The sequence below is a fragment of the Haplochromis burtoni genome, unplaced genomic scaffold (assembly GCF_018398535.1).
Source record: "Haplochromis burtoni strain Fernald_Lab_line unplaced genomic scaffold, NCSU_Asbu1 Contig_76, whole genome shotgun sequence".
NCBI lineage: Eukaryota > Metazoa > Chordata > Actinopteri > Cichliformes > Cichlidae > Haplochromis > Haplochromis burtoni.
Window position 1 is genome coordinate 2246948 of NW_024582437.1, and position 19673 is coordinate 2266620.

The 19673-nt window shown below is 41.4% G+C and overlaps 1 protein-coding gene across 3 annotated transcripts; it reads right to left on the reverse strand.

Moving 5' to 3' along the window:
• Positions 1-2263: 2263 nt before the first annotated feature.
• LOC102302021 (sperm acrosome membrane-associated protein 6) lies at positions 2264-19081 on the reverse strand. Of its 3 annotated transcripts, XM_042221905.1 has the most exons (10): positions 11499-19081; positions 6951-11337; positions 6774-6860; positions 6512-6583; positions 6262-6285; positions 6077-6154; positions 5490-5593; positions 4946-5102; positions 2663-2843; positions 2264-2504 (listed from the first exon to the last, which is right to left on the reverse strand). In XM_042221905.1, exons 2-10 carry the CDS (start codon positions 7162-7164, stop codon positions 2426-2428), a joined length of 996 nt encoding a protein of 331 aa, XP_042077839.1. In that variant the 5' UTR covers positions 7165-11337; positions 11499-19081; the 3' UTR covers positions 2264-2425. The 3 variants fall into 3 exon arrangements, with proteins under 3 accessions (XP_042077839.1, XP_005924288.1, XP_005924289.1); XM_005924226.3 differs by having other exon boundaries at positions 6951-19081; XM_005924227.3 differs by lacking the exon at positions 2663-2843 and having other exon boundaries at positions 6951-19081.
• Between the last annotated feature and the right edge of the window lie 592 nt (positions 19082-19673).

The window sequence follows — 19673 nt, forward strand, 5'->3', positions numbered from 1 at the left end:
AAACCTTAGAAAAACCAGTCTTGAGATATTTCTTGGCCCAGTCTTGACGTTTCAGCTTGTGTGTCTTGTTCAGTGGTGGTCGTCTTTCAGCCTTTCTTACCTTGGCCATGTCTCTGAGTATTGCACACCTTGTGCTTTTGGGCACTCCAGTGATGTTGCAGCTCTGAAATATGGCCAAACTGGTGGCAAGTGGCATCTTGGCAGCTGCACGCTTGACTTTTCTCAGTTCATGGGCAGTTATTTTGCGCCTTGGTTTTTCCACACGCTTCTTGCGACCCTGTTGACTATTTTGAATGAAACGCTTGATTGTTCGATGATCACGCTTCAGAAGCTTTGCAATTTTGAGACTGCTGCATCCCTCTGCAAGATATCTCACTATTTTTGACTTTTCTGAGCCTGTCAAGTCCTTCTTTTGACCCATTTTGCCAAAGGAAAGGACGTTGCCTAATAATTATGCACACCTGATATAGGGTGTTGATGTCATTAGACCACACCCCTTCTCATTACAGAGATGCACATCACCTAATATGCTTAATTGGTAGTAGGCTTTCGGGCCTATACAGCTTGGAGTAAGACAACATGCATGAAGAGGATGATGTGGACAAAATACTCATTTGCCTAATAATTCTGCACTCCCTGTAGGCTGAATTGGTTACATAATGCTAAATGACATCAGTTATACTGCCGTGGTCCTTCCTTGCTTGGCTAACCTGTCATTTCTTCTTTTGTTTTTTCTTCCACCTCTAGCTCTTTCTTTGCTTCCTGTATGTGTGTATATGTTTGTATGCATGTGTTCTTGTCTTTGTGCAGCATAGGGACCTTGAAGAAGTTCCTGCTCTTGAGCCACACATCTGCTGATAATCCACACTTGCTTTGATCTTGACGCCATCAAGGGTCACTTTAGTAGAGTGGCTGAGCTTCAGTCAACGCTGGATCGTTGATTAACAATAGCCATTGGAACCCTGCCTCATGCAAAGAATTGAATTTGTTCAAAGTTCAAAGAATTTAACTTGTCATGTTTTTCTGAGTGAAGGAAATTAACCCTCTGTCCTCTCTGTGTCCATCAAATCTGTGGAGAGTTTTAGAGAGAGCACTAAGGCTTTTGTAAATATTTTGTAAGGAACTATGGAGTTTTTTGGGGTTTTTTCCTAGGAATCGCCGCACCCACCGGGAGCTGGGACTATCACCACTGAGGAAATCACATCTTGTTGGAACTGTTGTGCACTTAGTTTTTTCACTGTAAATAAACTCACTGTAACTGTCCATAAAGTCGTGCGACTGGGTCCTGTTCCTCTGCCATTCAACAAACCTGATCTATACATTCTTGTGCAAATCATAATGACACACTTTGACATCAAAAGCTTTTGATTGGGGTTTTCAGATTTGAGGATTGGGCCCAGCATATGAGCGACTTGTGTAAAACAGTGTGTTTTGTAACAGAATTTCTTCATCATATGATATGTAATGGGGGGGGGGCGGAGAGGGGATTGTGATTTATCTTTTGCTGTTGTTTACGCAACCAAATATTTCTTGGCCCACAACAGTAATGTGACAGTGTGTCAATGTAATAGCAGAGTTCAATGCAAATTCCTGCTGAATTTATATTTAAACATGTCAAGACTTACTACTTCTTGTGGTTTCATTCAGACTGACTGTAGTCGGTAGCTTGTTGCTACCTCTGTCTTTCTCTGTCCTCTCTGTTTCTGTGTTCTGCTTGTGGATGATGAAACAAAGGATTTTCCTTTTACCCTTTTGACTGCACAACTGTCTGGACAGAACTGAGTCCATCAGCCACTCAGAGTGTAATCATGGTCACAATGTCTACACATGACCTGTTTTACCTCATAACTTTTCCTTACAGTATTTCTCAACTCATACTAGATATCGGGTCCTTCTGTGTTGATAGTTAATAAATTCTGTCTTGGCAAAATGTTCTGTCAGGATGCCTCGACTGTGTAAATATTTTGCTCAGCTTCATCTCTCTGATTTTAAGCTCAGTTGCCTTCTGGAGTAGCCAAAGTATCTAACCCTAACCCTCAAAGTCAAAGTGCCCTTAAAGTACCTTAAAGTTACCCGCTAAGGTCAGTGTAAAGTGGTTCCTGCTTCATGACGAGTGATGAGGGCCATTTTTCTTTTTCATACAAGGACACACACACACACACACACACACACACACACACACACACACACAGACACACACACACACACACACACACACACACACACACACACAAATATGAAAGCAAGCCCAGCTACTCTACACTATGTGGTAGTAAAACGTTTACTCAGTACTACTACTAATAAAGAGGTGGATCCTGCCCTCTAGTGGTGGAAGGAGTGACACACATGTTGTCTGGACTATGACGTATCACTCTGCAGACTTGATGAAATGCCTTTGTTGCTTCACATACATCTTCCAAACACTCTAGAATAAACCTAAATCTTCAGCCTGATGTGTTTCTTCAGCATGACTTTGCTCTTGTATGGATAACCAATGCAGAACCCTGAAACAACCAAAGAAAAAGAAAATAAAAACATGAATACCACCTCATTTGTGCGCCCTGGAGCATCATGTATTCATATGACAGGTGTGAATGTCTAAATGACTTTGCGGTTAAAATCTGTTAAAGCTGATACTGTGCAAATAATAGTTCTGTTTTACCCCAGGGAGAGACACAGCAGCAGGAGTAAAGCGGTTAAACAGGCGGCGAGAAGCGGTAACAATGAGGCGAGGAAGGAGCGGGGAGAGTCACCAGACGCGGGGAAAAACTGCCCTCCTGGGAGCAGAGACAGGTCAAATGTCTCCTGCAGCTCTGTGTGGCCTGCCACAATCTGGGGGGTCACTAAGACAGACACGAAGGGATGAAGACAGGGAATATAGAGGAGAACCGACGATGAATGAAGTGAAAGAGGTTGGTTGAGGAAGTCTGCAGTTTTAATTGTATTTGCTTAGTACGAGTTTCCTCATTTATTAAGCACAAATACAGAGTGAGTTAGTCTTCTGTACACAGTAGTTGACATGTATCATTAGTGGGTTATAACCCACCAATTCAACAGTTGTATAATTTAAGAAAAAATGTGCTAACCCAGAAAACTAAAATAATTATTCAACTAATCATATAATGTTCAGGAGGTGAGATGCACATAATATTATACCCATATACATAATTACACATGCTAAGCTGTGTAAAAATGCATAATCATGAATGCTAATAGATGCATTCATATAGTCAAACAGTTATTTTTGTTCTTTCCTCCTTTCTAAAATCCCCTTTAACTCCACTTTTCAGTAAAACACAATCTGTACACAGGGAATTGTCTGCACAGGGCTCATTTACATTCTGATATATTCTTCCACATTTCTTTAAATGTGTTAACAACTTTGCTACCAAAGGCATACATCCAGCAGGCCTGATTTATTTCCCTGTAAGAAGAATTTGGCTATAAAAAGCAAGGGTATAGTCAAACTGGATGTGCTTTAGGTTAGTTAGTATTCAGTGTTAGTTATTAGTGCCCTAGATGGGTTAGCCTTTAGTTTAGTTAATATGTTCCTCTTTTGTTTTCATGCATATCACTCCCTCTTGACTCCAAACAGCCAGTGCTTGCTTTGCCAGCCAACAGCTGTATTAAAATACCTGCGGCAGCACGTCCTCGCAGCAACACACTTTCCAAATATATTTTATTTGCAAGGTCACTCAGTAGTAGTGGAATAGTGTTTAGAAACCTTGGGTTCATCATAATTATAATTTTATTTTACTGGATGTGAACATGTTTGGAAGCGCACCTGAGCAGTAGACTCAGAAATAACAAGCTTCTCAGCAGCTCAACAGTCCAGTCTCTTTTTATTCCCTTTTTCTTCAGTGGATTAGTGTGCTGGATCTACATTGCAGACTGGTTAGACAAACTGAAGAAAAATCAAACTAAGAAAAAATATTTTTTTTTGAGAAAACAAAACAGCTAGTGTTTTCAACTTAAATATTATATTTCAAAACTAAATCAACCTTCTAAGGAACAATTCTGCAACAGGCTAAATCCATTATCAGTGGGACCTTACAGCCCTCTGACCTGCTCAGCATCACAGACTGACACGCAACAATCCCTGAGAGAAACTCCTGGCTAGTTAATAACTTCTCTCATCCCAGGAAATAATACTTAAATACCAATAAATATTAAACTTATAGCAGTGCACAGTGTCTCAGTCAAACACAATGGTAAAAAGTTAAGTTTTAAAAAAAAGTAGATATATTTATCTGTCATCTATTTATTTCTTAAACTTCAGACTAAAGTCCCCCTCCTTCATACCACACTTCCAGGAAGGTCACCATAAAAAGCAGTCCCAAAGTGCCTGGACATGCACAGCACAATGAAAATATAAACACTGTGGAGTATGTTTGGAGGTCACAGGCCTCCCTGTGACACACAGTAGCCAGCTTATTTAGAAAGGTGCGTGGCTAATTTACAGTGATTTTCCAGAGGGTGCTAATTTTGGACAGAGAAGGCTTTCAATTAAATGCACTTACTGGAGACTTTAGAGACTTTCTAGCCAACTACTTAGAGTGTCTCTGAGTGCAATCAAGTGGTGAACAAGACAAACAGGAGCCAGCACTCACGTCTCTGGAAATTTATGGGAGAAGATTTGACTGGTGATGGCGAATTTAGAAAAGAATATGAAAGTTCAATGTACCCTCAAAAACATTTCTAAGCTGTCCTTTCTCATTTAAAAAAAAAAGTAAAACTACAATGTAAATAATATAATATCTTTAAAATAGTTTCAATACATGTCAAAGTTTGGACCTATTTACTTATTTCATCAAGTGTTCAAACATTTCTCTGGTACAAAGTAATGTTGCTTTAAATGTGAAGAAGTTGCCTTTTTCCTGGTACAACGACTCTCCCCTTGATCAGTTAAAATTTCCAAATATCCTTCTAAAGTCAGCTGTTTTACCTGAGACATAGTAGTATACTCGGATAAAGGAGAGCTGGCCCGAGTACACCTCACACTGGTAGGTGCCCTGATGCTTCAAAGTCACTGAGGGGATGGAGTAGAGCCTGTCAACGCCCACAGTCACTTCTTTAAACTGATCCAATTGCTGCGTTTCAACCTGAAGGATTAAAATGTTCTCAGTTGTTGTCTGCTTCACACAAACAAACAACAAAGTGTTAATAATAACAGCTCAGCATTTTATATTTATTAAATCTGTTGTCACAAGAAGTCAACTCTGTTCATGTGGTTATAAATTTGCAAAAATTTGTAGGCAACTGAGCAAAATCACACACTGACAAACACACCTGTTATTAGGAGACATCTTTAAGTCTGTAGTGCAGACCTAACTGTCTTCCAGCTCCAGACTCAAATTTCAAAGATTTGAAATCACGTTGCTCATTTCGTCTAACTCTAACTTGAGTAAGCTGGTGTGTGTATTTTGCAAAAATGTTGAACTGTTACTTTTAACAGTGACCCTGAATGATTCACCATATGCTGAGCGTACCTCCTCTGCGAACCTCCAGATCACTTCAATATCAGTTGGCAAGGCAAATGGCACGTCGCACCACATTCGAATCCTGCTGTTTTCCATAACTTTAATTTCTTTCACTGAAATAAACATATAGCCACCCACATGCACACAGACAAATGCACACACTCAGATAACATTCGCACAGGGGCAGCTCTTGCAGCCTGAGCTCTCCTTAATGATAATATTTAAGCCCAGTCTCAGAGGAGTCGAGTAAAAGTGATGATATGCTGAAGAGTGGCGGTGCTGTAAAGGCTTGATACGAATACCATGTGTGTGGGAGTCAACTGTCACCTTGCATAAAGAAACCAAGGACTTAAAGAGTACCTCGGGGGCTCTGTGCAAAAGATATAATGTGTGGAAATAAAACCTTTCCTCTCTTTCAAATCCTCACTTTTTGCTAAGAGCATTTCAAGGATCAAGAGTGGATGCTTATGGAGGTGAAAATAGGGCTATTTAAGGATATGTCACATCTGGATTAGTACTTATTTCTTTAGTTGGAAATTGTGACATAACAGAATCAGTGATGTGTTAGAGGTAATAATATGAATATCAGTGCTCACCTGGGCAGTCGAGAGGAAATTCACAGGAGTCGTACTGGCAGGTAACACAGTCGTACACTGCACCTGCACTCTGAAAACCTGATGGGTGAATGAAACCGATACTGATGCCAATATTATTTGGTTTCTAAAAGCAATGATTGTTATGTTGTAGAATCAAAAAAAAATACAATAAAATCAAGACAAACCACATGGAGGGATACATCCAGAGACTGTGAAGAGAATAAAAAACTTTGATTAATAAATATTACTGATACAGCATCCAGGAGTGAAAGCCAGTTAAAGCAAACCACCTTCTGGATCCTTCATGGTATTTTAAAGACTCTAAAAATGTAACTGGCATCTTAGAGAGAGTACAGAGATCACTGTAAGATGTGATGACCTAATATAAGTTATTATAGACAGAAAGATGGAGGAAAAGGGAAGTCCGTGGCTCACCTCTAGGCAGTTTGGAGGCAGCTGAGATGAAATTGTCTGCTGCTGTCTGCAACCTTTGCTCGTACACAGTGTCTGATAGATGGAGGGGAGGAGGAGGAGGAGGAAGACAGAAATATTTGGCTCAATTCATACTGGGGAATTGTGTGGCTGGGGGCATCGTTTTTTGTTTTTTCTAACTTCTCTTTTTCTGACCTCACTTAGCAAATGTATTACTCTTTTATCGATGCAGCTATACAGTCTGCTTAAACAGGTGTTTAGCTACCGTTATTCAGCTTTTGGTCAAACTCTTCCAACAGCGGGAGGACCTCTGCATCCAGAATTTCCTTCAGTTGGATGTCATAGCCTTTACCTAAAAAAATCAAGAAATTACATATCACCTAGATTTTTACATGCTGTCACAAACTGTTCCTAAATTGGCAAAGAAGAAACTCTTTCGCACCTACTCTACCAGCTTCAATCACTGTCTCATTATTGTTGAATATGCGGTCCAGCTTCTCGAAGCAGGCGTCAACGTTTCTCACATTGTACTCGGTCAAAACGTGACCCCAGCACAGACGGAGACTGTCTTCCACATCCACAAAACACTGATAGCAGCTTTGAGACAGGCACAACAGCAGGCTCACACACACAAGCCGCAAAGCAGATGTCTGCATCTTTCAATGTGAGCTTTAAAAACTCAACTAATGTTTCTCTGTAGGTGTTTTGATTCGAATCCTGGTCTCATAGCGACTAAAAATGTGCAAATTCTAAGGTTTTTGTTTTCTTTTTTCTTCAGGGCTTGATGAATTAGAGCCCTGTATATATGTTCACATCCCACACGGGGATAAAAGTAAAGTCTTGAAAGTGTATCACGCTCATCTTTTCTCGACACGACAGGAGAGCATCACAGACTCCTCTTTGTATTTCCCACCATTCTATTGTCTCTAGTCCCCATTTCCTGCTGCCTCAATGCACCAGTTTTACTGCAGAGCACAGAGATGAAGCGAGCCAAGGAGGGAGGTGGCGGCAGCGAGAGGGAGAGGGGCAGATGAAGATGGAGTTAAATGCTTGTGTACGTGTAGGGGATGGAGTGGGAAGGGTGCCGACGTGAAAACCCAAGAGAAATATATAATATGCGATAAATGAAAGTCTACCCGGTGGTGTGGGGTGGGGGTGGGGGGTGGACGGCGAGACGGAGAATGAGAAAAAGCCAAATATGAAAATAAAGAACAAAAGGGACAACAAAATCGATGGGGTAGCAGAGATAGAGAAGGAGTCAGTGCACATTATTGATGATGAAGTTTAGAAAAAATAGAATTGGTGAAAAACAAAAACGTGAGAGAAACAGAAACAAAGAAAAGACAAGAGGAGGTTAGGGAGGACACGCAAGTGACAGGCAGAGGCAGGGAGAGAGGGAGCGGGACTACAAATCAAGTCGACTGCCTCATCGCATCCTGTATCCCCCTCTCGTCTCCCATCCTCCTCATCCCCTCCACCACCACCCCTTCTCCCTTGTCCCTCACTCCTGGTGCATCTCCATGGCAACCAGACAGGGTGCCTAATACATGAACTTAATATATTTCCAGTGGCAGGGTGAGCTGGGTACTAATGCATTCATCTGTCTCCACACAGACAGGCCAATCAATATTAGGCAAGAGTGTGCTCCAGGACTGCCAAAGTCAGACAGCTAGTCAGATGGTTGGACATGGAAAATCCCAAATGAATGTGTGTGTGTATGTTTGAGGGCATTTAATTGTGTCTAGTGACAAGGACACTTTGATCATTTTTGCTGCTACATATCCAAACTCACTCAGAGCTTTCAAAATGTCTGGCTGTGAGAAAAGATGACTTTATGTATATGGAAGATTTGACACAACAAACAAACAAAACAAAAAAAAGAAGGAAATAGTGCAGGATCAGAGAATTCCCTAATCTCAGAGACTGTCTAGATAACATTAGGGGAAAGCTGGGATACAGTATATTTAGTGCTTTTTTGTTCATCATCCAATAACATGTTTGATTAAAAAAAAAAGAAAAAAAAAAAGAAATACACAGAGTACGTTTTCACATTTTATTAACATACAATTGTTAAAAACAAACAGGCAAGTATGAAAACTTGTACATGATCAAAAACAAATGATGCCATAGATTTTTGAAGGTGTCATATATGGCGGGGTCACAACCCTTGGCTGTCTTCTTATTTTGCCCCCCAACTGGGGTCTGTAACACAAAGTCAGCCAGAAGGGTTGGCTCCCTGAGATGGTCTGTGCTGCAGGACAAGCAGCCGTTCTCTTCTTCAACCTGAAAAGTCTTGACGGTCACTTACAGATACTGAGATGCATGAAATCCAGAAGAAACAGTGACAAGTATCGCCTGTCACTTTTCTTGCACTTAAAGTCCTTTTAAACATACCACTTTAACTCCAAGTGGTATCAAATATACTTTGTAGAAGAGACAGAGTGTATCATGTCGAATATAGTGCTAAAATGATCCCCTCCTCTACAGGATGTTGAAACTGAATGCAGCCCTGTTCCCGAGGACCTCACCTGTGACCTGCTTTGACCTCACAGGTTAAGGGTCTCAGGGACAGAGGGGCATACTGTAAAATTAAAATACACTGAGAAGGTGTAAAGACGGATCCAGTTATTATACAAAAATGCCAAAGCAGAGTTTCAAGCAGTTTAAATTCATTCGAGTTAAATGAGAGAACTGCAGAGTCACTGCACCGAGACAAAGAAATGACCTCATCTGACATTTGGATTCTGCGGCACCAACCGGTCTCCTGGTTTGCTGCAAATTAGAAGCAAAGCTGATCAGTTCAATTAAAACATAATCGGTGCATAATCATGACAGATTTGTCCTTGTTTTATCCACGCTAATCTTTTTGTTCTGCAGTTCATCAAATCAGATATAAAGTAACATTTTTAACAGCAGGCACACATACTCTCAGAAACGCAGCCGCTGAGAGCTCATTGCGGAGGAGACACAATTAATTTAGAGGAAACAATTAATTATAAACTGTTGGTAAATGCCACAGGAGTTTTGAACATAATTTCTCAGCTAGCATGGACAAATTACAGTTTCTAATAGCTTTTCTGAGCCCACTGAGCTGAAGAGATTTTAAAAATCAATTTGTGCTCATGTAAAATACGTTACTAGACCATTTCACATGCTGGAACTTAACACACATACACTGAAATCTTAAAGTTGTCAAAGCTGACAAATGATTATTTAAATATGTAAGCATACTTTGCATAGGTCGCATTTTCTTTTTGTTCTCTAGTAACTGTGGCGATACAACTGTTAAATTTTCCACAACTCGCTGTAAAGAGGACTTCAGATTACTCCATCCAGTCTGAGACTTTTTCATTTCAAAGCATCTTTCAGGATCTCCGTGCAGTTCTTATCATTATGGCGTAGCACTGTGCTTTGTCCGTCCACTTCTGAACGCAGGGCAGCATGTGTCTTCTGACTTACCAGCAAAAGAGGAAATTAGTTTTCAAACATTATGAAGAAAAAAGAAGAACCCGAGCAGGACACAGGCGGCATGCAAATTATCAATCCACCTGTAGATGACATAACATTATTACACTGCTTGGTCACTTAAACTATGGTGATATCACTATAAAACACTTCAAAGAAATAAATAAATGTCATTGCGTAGAAGTATTAGAAGGCAACGCCACCCACTGGTAGACAGACAGAATGACTGGAGAAGACTGCATATGACCATACCTTAAAATCCAAAATAAAATGGAAATATTTGTATTTCATAGCTCATCTGTGGAGAAATAATGTTTCATCTTGTTTTAATACATTCGCATTAATTTGAATAAAATGAGACGCATTGTGTCCACATCAGTTTGCTGCATTAAACTGAACTCCATTAATGCATATTAATGCATCACGAAAAACCTACAGGTTAACTTTATAAACGTCAGGCCTTCACATTTTGGGACACAGAGGTGCGATTTTTGAGGTTTTCTTTGTTAACAGTTGCAGCTGGGGCAAACCACAGGGAACAGCCGAAATGACTGGAATAACGGCAAAAGAGGTGGAAATGAACATTTGTTTAAATCTTGTCAGTATCCAGAGAACAAAACTCTGAGTTAATTACACAGCTCACAGAAATGATTATATCCAGGTTAATTAAAATGCGTGTCATTTTATTGCCTGTCATAACACTGAAATTCATTGACAGCTGTGAAGGGGAATAAATTAAAAAAGAGATGCACGAATGAGGTGCAAACAGAAAATGTGAATTAAAATGAAGGGCAACTTAGACACAAAATGCAGACATGACCTCGACAGCATGGAGCATGGATTCTAGACACTAATTGAAAGGCTATTCAGCATACGGCAACAAAGACAGAAGAGCAGAATAAATACCACAAATACAGGCACTTACAGGAGGGCTCTCATGCTTTTCCATGCACCATGTTTTATTACAGTCAAAGAGAAGAATGTGAAGTGAATTAGTGACGACAAAAGTTTCGTATTATAATGCATTTTAAAAGCGGCGTAAAAAAATATCACTCTTACTCTACATTGAACTTGTGACATAAAATGCGTTTTAAAAAAAAGAAAAGAAAGAAATTCACCTTACACTCAGCCTCTTCTTTCCTTTTCTTCCCCCAGTCAGAGTGCTTCTGTGTTTCCTCTCAGCTCCCTCTATTTCTGATGGTCTCTGCCGGGGCCAGACAGGGAGCCCGGTGGCAGGTAGGTTACAGACAATAGTATTGATTCCATTATTCTTCTTCTCACTGCCTACCTGCCTGACTAACAGCAGCACCTATACAACACTTCACCTTTTGTCTCTGCAGGGCTGTTGTCACAAACACACAGAGCTGCAAACAAGGGGAAAATAAAGAAGAGAGAGGGGTGAAAAAAAAAAAGAAGAGAGCTCACTTACTTGTGCGCTCACATTCACGTGTACACACCAACCCGCCTGGTGCACATACTATCCAACAGTTAAAAACGACACACACACAGACACACGCACATTTACCCTCCATGCTGCATAAGTGGTCTCCAGCCATCTCTTTTTCCTTTCCCTCTATCCAAGTCTCCTCTCCTCCTTTTCTCTCTCCTTCTTTTACACTCTCTGGTCGTCATCCTTCCATCTCCCTCTTTTTCCTCACACGTATTTCCGAGTCTCGTACAAACCCGGTAACCTCCCCAACACGCTCGCAGGCACACACGCACGCACGCACACGCTCACACACACGCTCCAGTCTGCAAGCTCCATATATCTGTGTGAAAGTGTGAGTGAGGGAAGGAGAGAGGGAATGTGAGTGCCGCGAGTGCATGCAGGCGTATGTGTGTGTGTGTGTACGAGACAAACTCTGTGTGTGCATATGTGTGTATATGTGTGTGGGGGGGAGGGGGGGGGGGGCAGGGAGGCTAGCAGAAAGTGGGGATGGAGGGGGAGGGTCAGAATCTCTAATAGGATGAGAATAGAGAGAAAATATGAAGCCCAGGAGTCTCATGAACCTGAGAGGCTGACATTACTGCCTCCTCATATGTGTACAGCAATCATACCGTCATCAAATTGATTACAGGATTTATGGTGTTGCTCCAACACTGCTGTAAATTGCAGCTGGAGTGACTTCAAACACACTAAATAAAGCCGTGGTGGAAAGCTCTGCTAATTGTAAAATGCGTCTTGATTATACAGCTTGACATCAGAGGTGAACAACATGCATTTAGCCATCCTGTACAGCCGAATTCATCCAAATGAATCTGAAATGTGGGGAGCTGCTTAAGGAGGAATGAGGAAATAACATTAAACCTGCACCCGTGTTGCATGCATAAGTAACAAAACTGCAACAGCTTTGCACGTACGGACAAATACAATCAATATTTCCACTCTTTGTTCAATCAGCTCACATCTCTTAAGGCAGTTTGATTCTAATATTTGAGCTCGTCTCCGGGAGGAAAGAGAGTTGCCATTGTGCTTGTTGGGTAACAGAATCATACAGCCCCCAGGGAAATTCAGAAATGAAAGTAAATCCAATTTGGACCCACTGATTGGCTGTCTCTTCAGCGAGAGCGAGCATAAACACTACACTTGATGGGTAAGCGTCATTAATGGCTCTAAAGTGTTCTGACCATGTTTTACAACAAAGCATATCACCAGTGCCTCACACATTTAGAGCAAATGGGGGTAAACTGACAACAAAAACACATTGCTTTTGGCCACAAAGTAGCTGCAGTGAGGAATTGATAAAAAACCTCAATGTAATGAAAAGCTAGTTAAGACCTTGGCAACTATAAAAATAAAATAGGCGAGGAGATAAAGAAAACAGCAGGAATAAATAGAAGCACACTGATTGCTTGTATCATTAGGTGAAAGTTTCAAAAGCCTTCTCACTAAAAAGCAAGAACTGACCAACAGCAAATGAAGTGAATCCATCTTCACCTTATTTCAAAAGGGATTTTTTCATAAATACAAAAAGCAGGAAAAAGAGCATTCATTAATAACACTTGGTTAATTAACCTGCATGCATATAGGCTATATAGTAGTCTGTGTCACCTTCAGACTTTTAACATCCTCCTCCATAGCTGCAATCATACTGTAATGGCAAGACACATACATTTGCATAGAAACAGCACTACAGAACGTGTTTACACAATCTGCTGGGATTTGTGCATTCAGTGGTCGGCACAATTCCTCTGCACCGAATGCGAGTTCCTCGTCTTGTGCAGCACATATAATCCACCTAATCCCGCTTTAATGTCACACAGACAAACGGCTGTGCGTTTATAACACACATATTCTGGCTGTGGATGGATTTCAGAGTGCAGGAGCCTTTGCCTGCTCTCCTCTGCCAGTAAACTAAAGCACCTCTTTCCAAGACAGAGGCAATGTGGGCGCCATTTTGGCAGAAGAACCAAGAAAAAGTCCCTCTCTAGCAGAACGGCAGTATCCGAACCCAAGTCACAAATGCATAACGTCACAGTCACAGACAGGTGTGTGTGTGTCTGTGTGTGCCTGCAGCTGCACTCTGCAGTGCCGCTGACAGACAAAGCACTGGGAGTGCTCCACAGGGATGACATCATCAGTCTGGGATGATGTCTGCCTTGTCTGTCTTAGGATCAGGATGCTCTAGTTTGCCGATGCACCCCACGAGACTGCACATGGCACTGTTTGTGGCAGCGCCGATTTTCACAAAGTATCGTGCAAAGTCTGATGTAGGCAGAGTAATGTAAGAATTTCTGCCTGAGTGAGAGGGCGCTTCAAGGAACTCGCAGCACTTCATATAGAGATTGTAGCATTTCAATCACAGTCCCAACAACTCCTGTAGGCGTTTTTGTAAGGAGCATAAGCGCATGCGGACGTCATGAGAATATGTTCACATAACAATCTGTTCACACATATGCACAGCCTGCTGCATATGCAGAGATGGAAACCAGGTACAAAAGGTCGCGAACGCAAACAGTCTTTACTATGTCAGCATGTGACACAGACAGAACAACATGCTAGGTTAATCGCACTTCCTCCCATGCACATTATTATCACTGCTCCACACACCTAGCAGTTGTCTGATGTTCAACTGTCTGCTCAGGCAAGAGAGCAGTGTTGCGCGGTGGATGATAAAGAAGGCTACGACTGACAGTGCAGAATCAGCACATTTCTGATATATGCCCCCTATTTTCCACCCCTTCCAGGAGGCGCGTGGGGGGGGGAGAGACTGTAACGCACTGCAGATGGCTGCTGTTTGAACCACCAGTCTGACTTGCTGAGGGGAAGAGGAGAGGGGGAGGAGGCAGGGAAGGTTTCAGGGTAATGAAACGGGTATAAGTACAACGGCAGACACGCAAGGCTTCTCAACCTGTGGTAGTATACAGCAGTCCGTGGATACTGTGAAATGGTGCAAAAATACAGGCAGGGAATTCATGAATGTCACAGTGAGGCTGTGTATGATGAATGTCACTTATGTGAGGTAACTGAAAGAGGGGGAGAGTAGTAGGTTATTTTCATTTAACGAGTGTAGTCTTACATTTTTATATTAATTAGAAGTCTTATTTCATCATTTGGAGCTTTAAAAACACCTAAACTAACCTGTGTGGTTATATGCGAACAGCTTGTTAAGCAGCCCCTTTCCTCACAATATAGGGCAGTTGGATTATTTTCTAGGGTTTTTCTTTCTTTACGTATTAGTTTCTACTCAAAGTCAGAGTCAGCTGCTTGATAAAAATGGACGTTCACCGTCCTGTCTTAAGGGTATTTTTGCTGCAGTACGAGCCACTGATTGCTGTACAGCCAACAACCTGTCAAGCAGCGGGTAGTCATCCCAACAACTACAATCCAACTGCCACAAATATTGCCCATGAAATGACACAGACCCGGGAAAGAGACTTCATGAGGGTTTGCCCAAAGGAGAGAGTATCATGATAAAGACCTTGAGGGGATAAAAGGCGCTGCAGTTGAAAAGGACGTGCCGTGTCATTAAACACTAGGAGATCCGCTCACAGAGTAACAAAACATACTTACCTCTCTGCTGGTGGTACACTAGACGTGGCTAGAAGTGACTCCGCAGGGAAAGCTAGAAGGTTGTACAGTTATCTCCATGCTGTTTATTATGCGAAACCATACAACCAACTACCTCACACTGCAGAGCACAGACTGTAGAGACTCCAGACAAGATTTCAACAGCAGGACGTAGGCGTCTGTGTACATACTCACCTTTCTGCCTCCTACCCCATGCCCCGCTTTACTCTTTCAGCAATACATTCATAGTGTAAATGCCCTCTTCACTACAGAATTCAGCAAGTGTTGAGACTGAGTCGCACAAACTCAAATGGGAATTTATCCTTTGATTTCCTTTTGTGCACTTTTCATTGTGCTATGGAACGTCTCTGTTTGCTCTTGGATTTGGGCAAAAAAATCGATTCACTGACATTACAAAGGGCTGTTTTTTGTGTGTGTGTGTGTGTGGGGGGGGGGGGGTTCTATTGAGCTCGTTCAGTGGCGTGTTTTCTATTTCTTTTTTATGAATAGCAGGAAAAGAAGAATAAGAGATGCATGTTACTTCTGAGCAGTAATAAATGGGGACTGAACCTGCAATCATGATTGAAACGTGGGAACTGTAGGTGGCTGCAACCACACAAAAATTCACCTCCAGTCCTGCAGTGATGCCACGGGAAGGAAGATGTTAAGTGGCTGCATTGGCACATGTTGTACAGAGCACATGTATACAAAAGCACAAAGACTCGGCATGCATATGTATGATGCTGGAGGATGTCTTATGTAATCAAATGTACTGTAGGAAGGAGAAAACCTTGCTGGTCTGAAATTTGACAATGCTGGAACAGAACTATGAAAATCCTTTTCCTGACATCTAAGCCTCTCATACAAGTGTGAGTACTACAAAAACTTCAATTTATCCATTCATTCATAGTATTTCCAACCATTTCTTAGGACTTGTTGCCCTCTACTGGTGACTGGGCAAACTCCTGCTCACTTCCCCTTCTGGCCCTTGTTCTATCAGTGCCACTAGTCTGCAATAGAGCAGCAATGACAGCTACAAAATACGATTCCAGGGGTTGACTGCGACATGCAAAGAATTACAATCACAGTCTCCTATTCTATCAGAGCCTGAATTTTGTCTTTGGAAAAAAGAAGTCACGAAGCAAAATTATTCGTCGACCTATTGTTGAACCAAATTCCTACATTCACTGACTGCAGCATTTCATCCACATCAACTGTCCGATTTCACTTAAGCGCTGACAGGTTTTCATGAGAGTTAAAGGCCATCTGCCATAACACTGTCACAAGCATCAATTCTACTGTCAGCTGTTACATCTAAATCTGGGGGACTTCTGCTTCACAGTCAAGCAGGAATTTCCTTCACATTACAAAATGATTGCTAAACTGAAACTTTTTAGGTGGGTGTAGATGCTCTCTGTAGAAATTGCAATTGTTGTGTGCTGCGGTGCTACATTTGCTGGCACAGTGATACATTCCAGCAGAGACCAGCCAGGAGTGATAGGCTACTCTGAACACTCATTCAGACATAACTGGGGCAAGATGATATGCTGTGCAAATGGTGTTTAAAGGATTCCAGCAGACCCTTATCAGGGCAGAAATGTAACAAGAAATGATATCAAAGTAAAGATGATTATAGAAATGTAAAGTTAAAACGTTTCTGCATGCACTGACAAAAGAGAGCTATATGTGGGAGCTCTGCATTCTCTGCATGAAACCGGTATGCAGGATTTAAGGAATCTGACTTCCAACAAAGAAGCATTAGAGACATAGAAAAGAAGAAACTGAATAGCCTATCTTGAAAGCCTTGAGCCAATTGAACTGCAGTTTGGTGTAACTTAAAGGGGAAAAAAACTAAGTTAATATGTGCACATCTTCCTCCTCTTCCTCGTTTCTTTCTTAGTATGCATTTATAGTCCAAACCACTCTTTTTCTGCCACTCCCTTTCAATCTTCTGTCCCAAAGTGCACCCCCACTCCTCCTTCCCCTCACCCACTCACCCTTTTTTGGCTTTTTTTTTTTTGCTTCATCCCTCATGGGTCCCCATTTCCCGCCTCTTACCCTTTTAGCCACCCTCTGTCTTCATACCCCCCTCCTGCCCTTTGAACACACACATGCTGGCATTTTTACATACCAACAAGCTCCTCTACTTTACTCCGTGTGCAGTATTTCACAGTCAAATCACGCAGAAATGCAGTGTAACTGTGCCAGTGTCAGCTATCATTCACTCGCTCCCTCTTTGTCTTGCTCGCTCCACCCTTAAGCAGGCCTATTGAGCATTTAAGCTGTAAAAACAAAAAATACTCCACTATGAAAAATGTGTGCAGCAATTCCCGAATGGGTTGGTGTAACTTCAAGTTCAAAATTCCTCGCATACTTGAGCATCATCCACGAATGCTGACGCAGAATGAGATATCACTCAAGTCTTTAAAAAAAAAAAACTTCCCTGATTTACAAGTTGACACAACAAGTTTACAGTAAATGATTTCTTGCTGTAGGTGATGATGCAACTAGGAAAATGTAAAGTGGAAAATACCTGTCCTCTCTGAAAGTGTGCAGTACCATCTGATTTTTATCAACCAGGTTTCTAAATCATGTATTAGCATGCAACTTCTGCCACGCCCTTTGCATTTCCAACACTGTTTCTGACAGAAGCCATCTCCACGCTGTTGTTGATATTTTTACTGTTACAGAGTGACAGTGATCTGATGTAATGTGTGTTTTTCCCCAGGTAAAAGCAGTTCTAACCTAAAGTAATCTGCTTTGGTGTACGCCAACCACATATACCAAGATGGCAAAATGAATGTTGCCATGGGAACCTTTTGCCTGGCAACTCTAACAGCCTGGCAAATAGCCAAACTGTTGCTATGGCACAGCTGTCAAGCTACGTATACTGGGATTGGTGTGTGAGTGGTTGTTCATAATGCCTCCCATCCCAAGTTTCCAATCACATGCCTGATGAAAGAATGGATCTGATTGGAAATGAAGTACTTGGGTTTTAAAGGGGGTGACTTTGTGGTGGTGGAGGGGTGTTTAACTGAAAATGAGCTTGGTCCATTTTTTCCCCCAAAAGCATCCTCATTTGAAATCTGATTGCATCTTACGGTTTCATGATTTTATTTTGCATTTTGGTTTAAAATCCCTTTTTAGACATCACAAAATATTTTGATGTTGGGTTTTCAGCTGCTGGTAAAATGCACCACAGGTTAAATTTAACTGAACTGTAGGACAAGCATTGTTTAATGTCTAATAAGTCAAAGACAAATATTTTAGACTCCTAAAGCTCTAAGGAGTTATTGCAATCCACTCTGCCTCTGGGCTAAAATTTGTAAAACAAAGTGGTGTGAGTATATGTTAATATATCTGTGAAGCCTGCCCTTTGGCTTACAGCCTTTCTAAATGTCATTTGAAATATGATGATAATGAATTAATTTTGTAAGTAATGCCAATGCCATCTGAGTGATCTCTTATTTACTAAAGATCCATACATTTCTAAATTAAAAAATAGATGTAATGACTATTGAGGATCTATATTTTTGTACAGATAACAGAGATGATGAAAGAGAGCTATTAGTCTGCCAGAGTGCAGATATTTCAATCCGCACACTTTACAGTGAGACTATACATAACTCAGGCTTTGGACAAAGATGCTTTTACTACTAAGTCCCTCAGGAGACTGAAAAGATTTGGCATGAGCCCCCGCATCCTCAGGACCTTCTATCGCTGTGCCATTGAGAGCATCCTCACTGGATGCATCACCACCTGGTACGGCAACAGCACCGCTCGCTTACAACCGTAAAGCTCTCCAGAGAGTAGTGCGGTGTTCTGAACGGATAATTGGAGGTGAGCTTCCCTCCCTCTAGGACATCTACAGGAAGCAGTGCCTGAGGAAAGTGGGGAGGATCATCAAGGACTCCAGTCACCCCAGCCATAAATTGTTCAGACTACTTCCATCAGGAAGGAGGTTCTGCAGCATCGGGTCCCGAACCCGCAGACTGGAGACAGCTTTTTCCATCAGGCCATCAGACTGCTGAACACTTCATAGACACCTCACCTTCACTACTGGAACTTCAACATTATGCACTCTACACTGTATATAAATACCACTGTTTTGCACATGTCCAACTACCAACCTCTGTATATTTTATATATTTTATTTTATTGTTTACTCTATTTAATTTGTAAAATATGTATACACACACACACACACACACGTAGAAAAACATATTTAGTATACACATCCAGTAATGCATACACTCTTATATTGTACATATATTTATTACTCTCAGATTTAGCCATTTTTATATTTTGCTTGTTTTATGTTATTGTATTTTTGCACAACTCTGTTGCTTGTGAAGCTCACACACAAGAATTTCACTCGCATGTACTGTACCAGTGTACCTGCACATGTGACGTGACAATAAAAGTGATTTGAAAGTGATTTGATTTGAAGTCTATACTCAGCTTTGAAAAACATCTTTCAGTTAGTTTATCACTTTAACTCTTTGCAACGCACCCTAAAAATGAATTCACTGGTAACTTTGCAGCTGTTTTACACGAGTTTAGAAAAATGTTAGGAGTGTCAGGATGGAACGTTGTATGAAAATATGCTTTTGCTCACATACAGCACACAATCCGAGATGGTTGACTTTACTACTACTGGACATGTTGCTCTGGCTTAGTCATAGAAGC

Coding starts and splice junctions, on each gene's coding strand:
- LOC102302021 (XM_042221905.1), bottom strand. CDS start 7,164: ATGCAGACATCTGCTTTGCGGCTTGTGTGTGTGAGCCTGCTGTTGTGC. Junction 5,103..5,489: donor TCTGGAGGTTCGCAGAGGAG/GTACGCTCAGCA, acceptor TTAATCCTTCAG/GTTGAAACGCAGCAATTGGA. Junction 2,505..2,662: donor CTGCTGTGTCTCTCCCTGGG/GTAAAACAGAAC, acceptor TGGTTGTTTCAG/GGTTCTGCATTGGTTATCCA.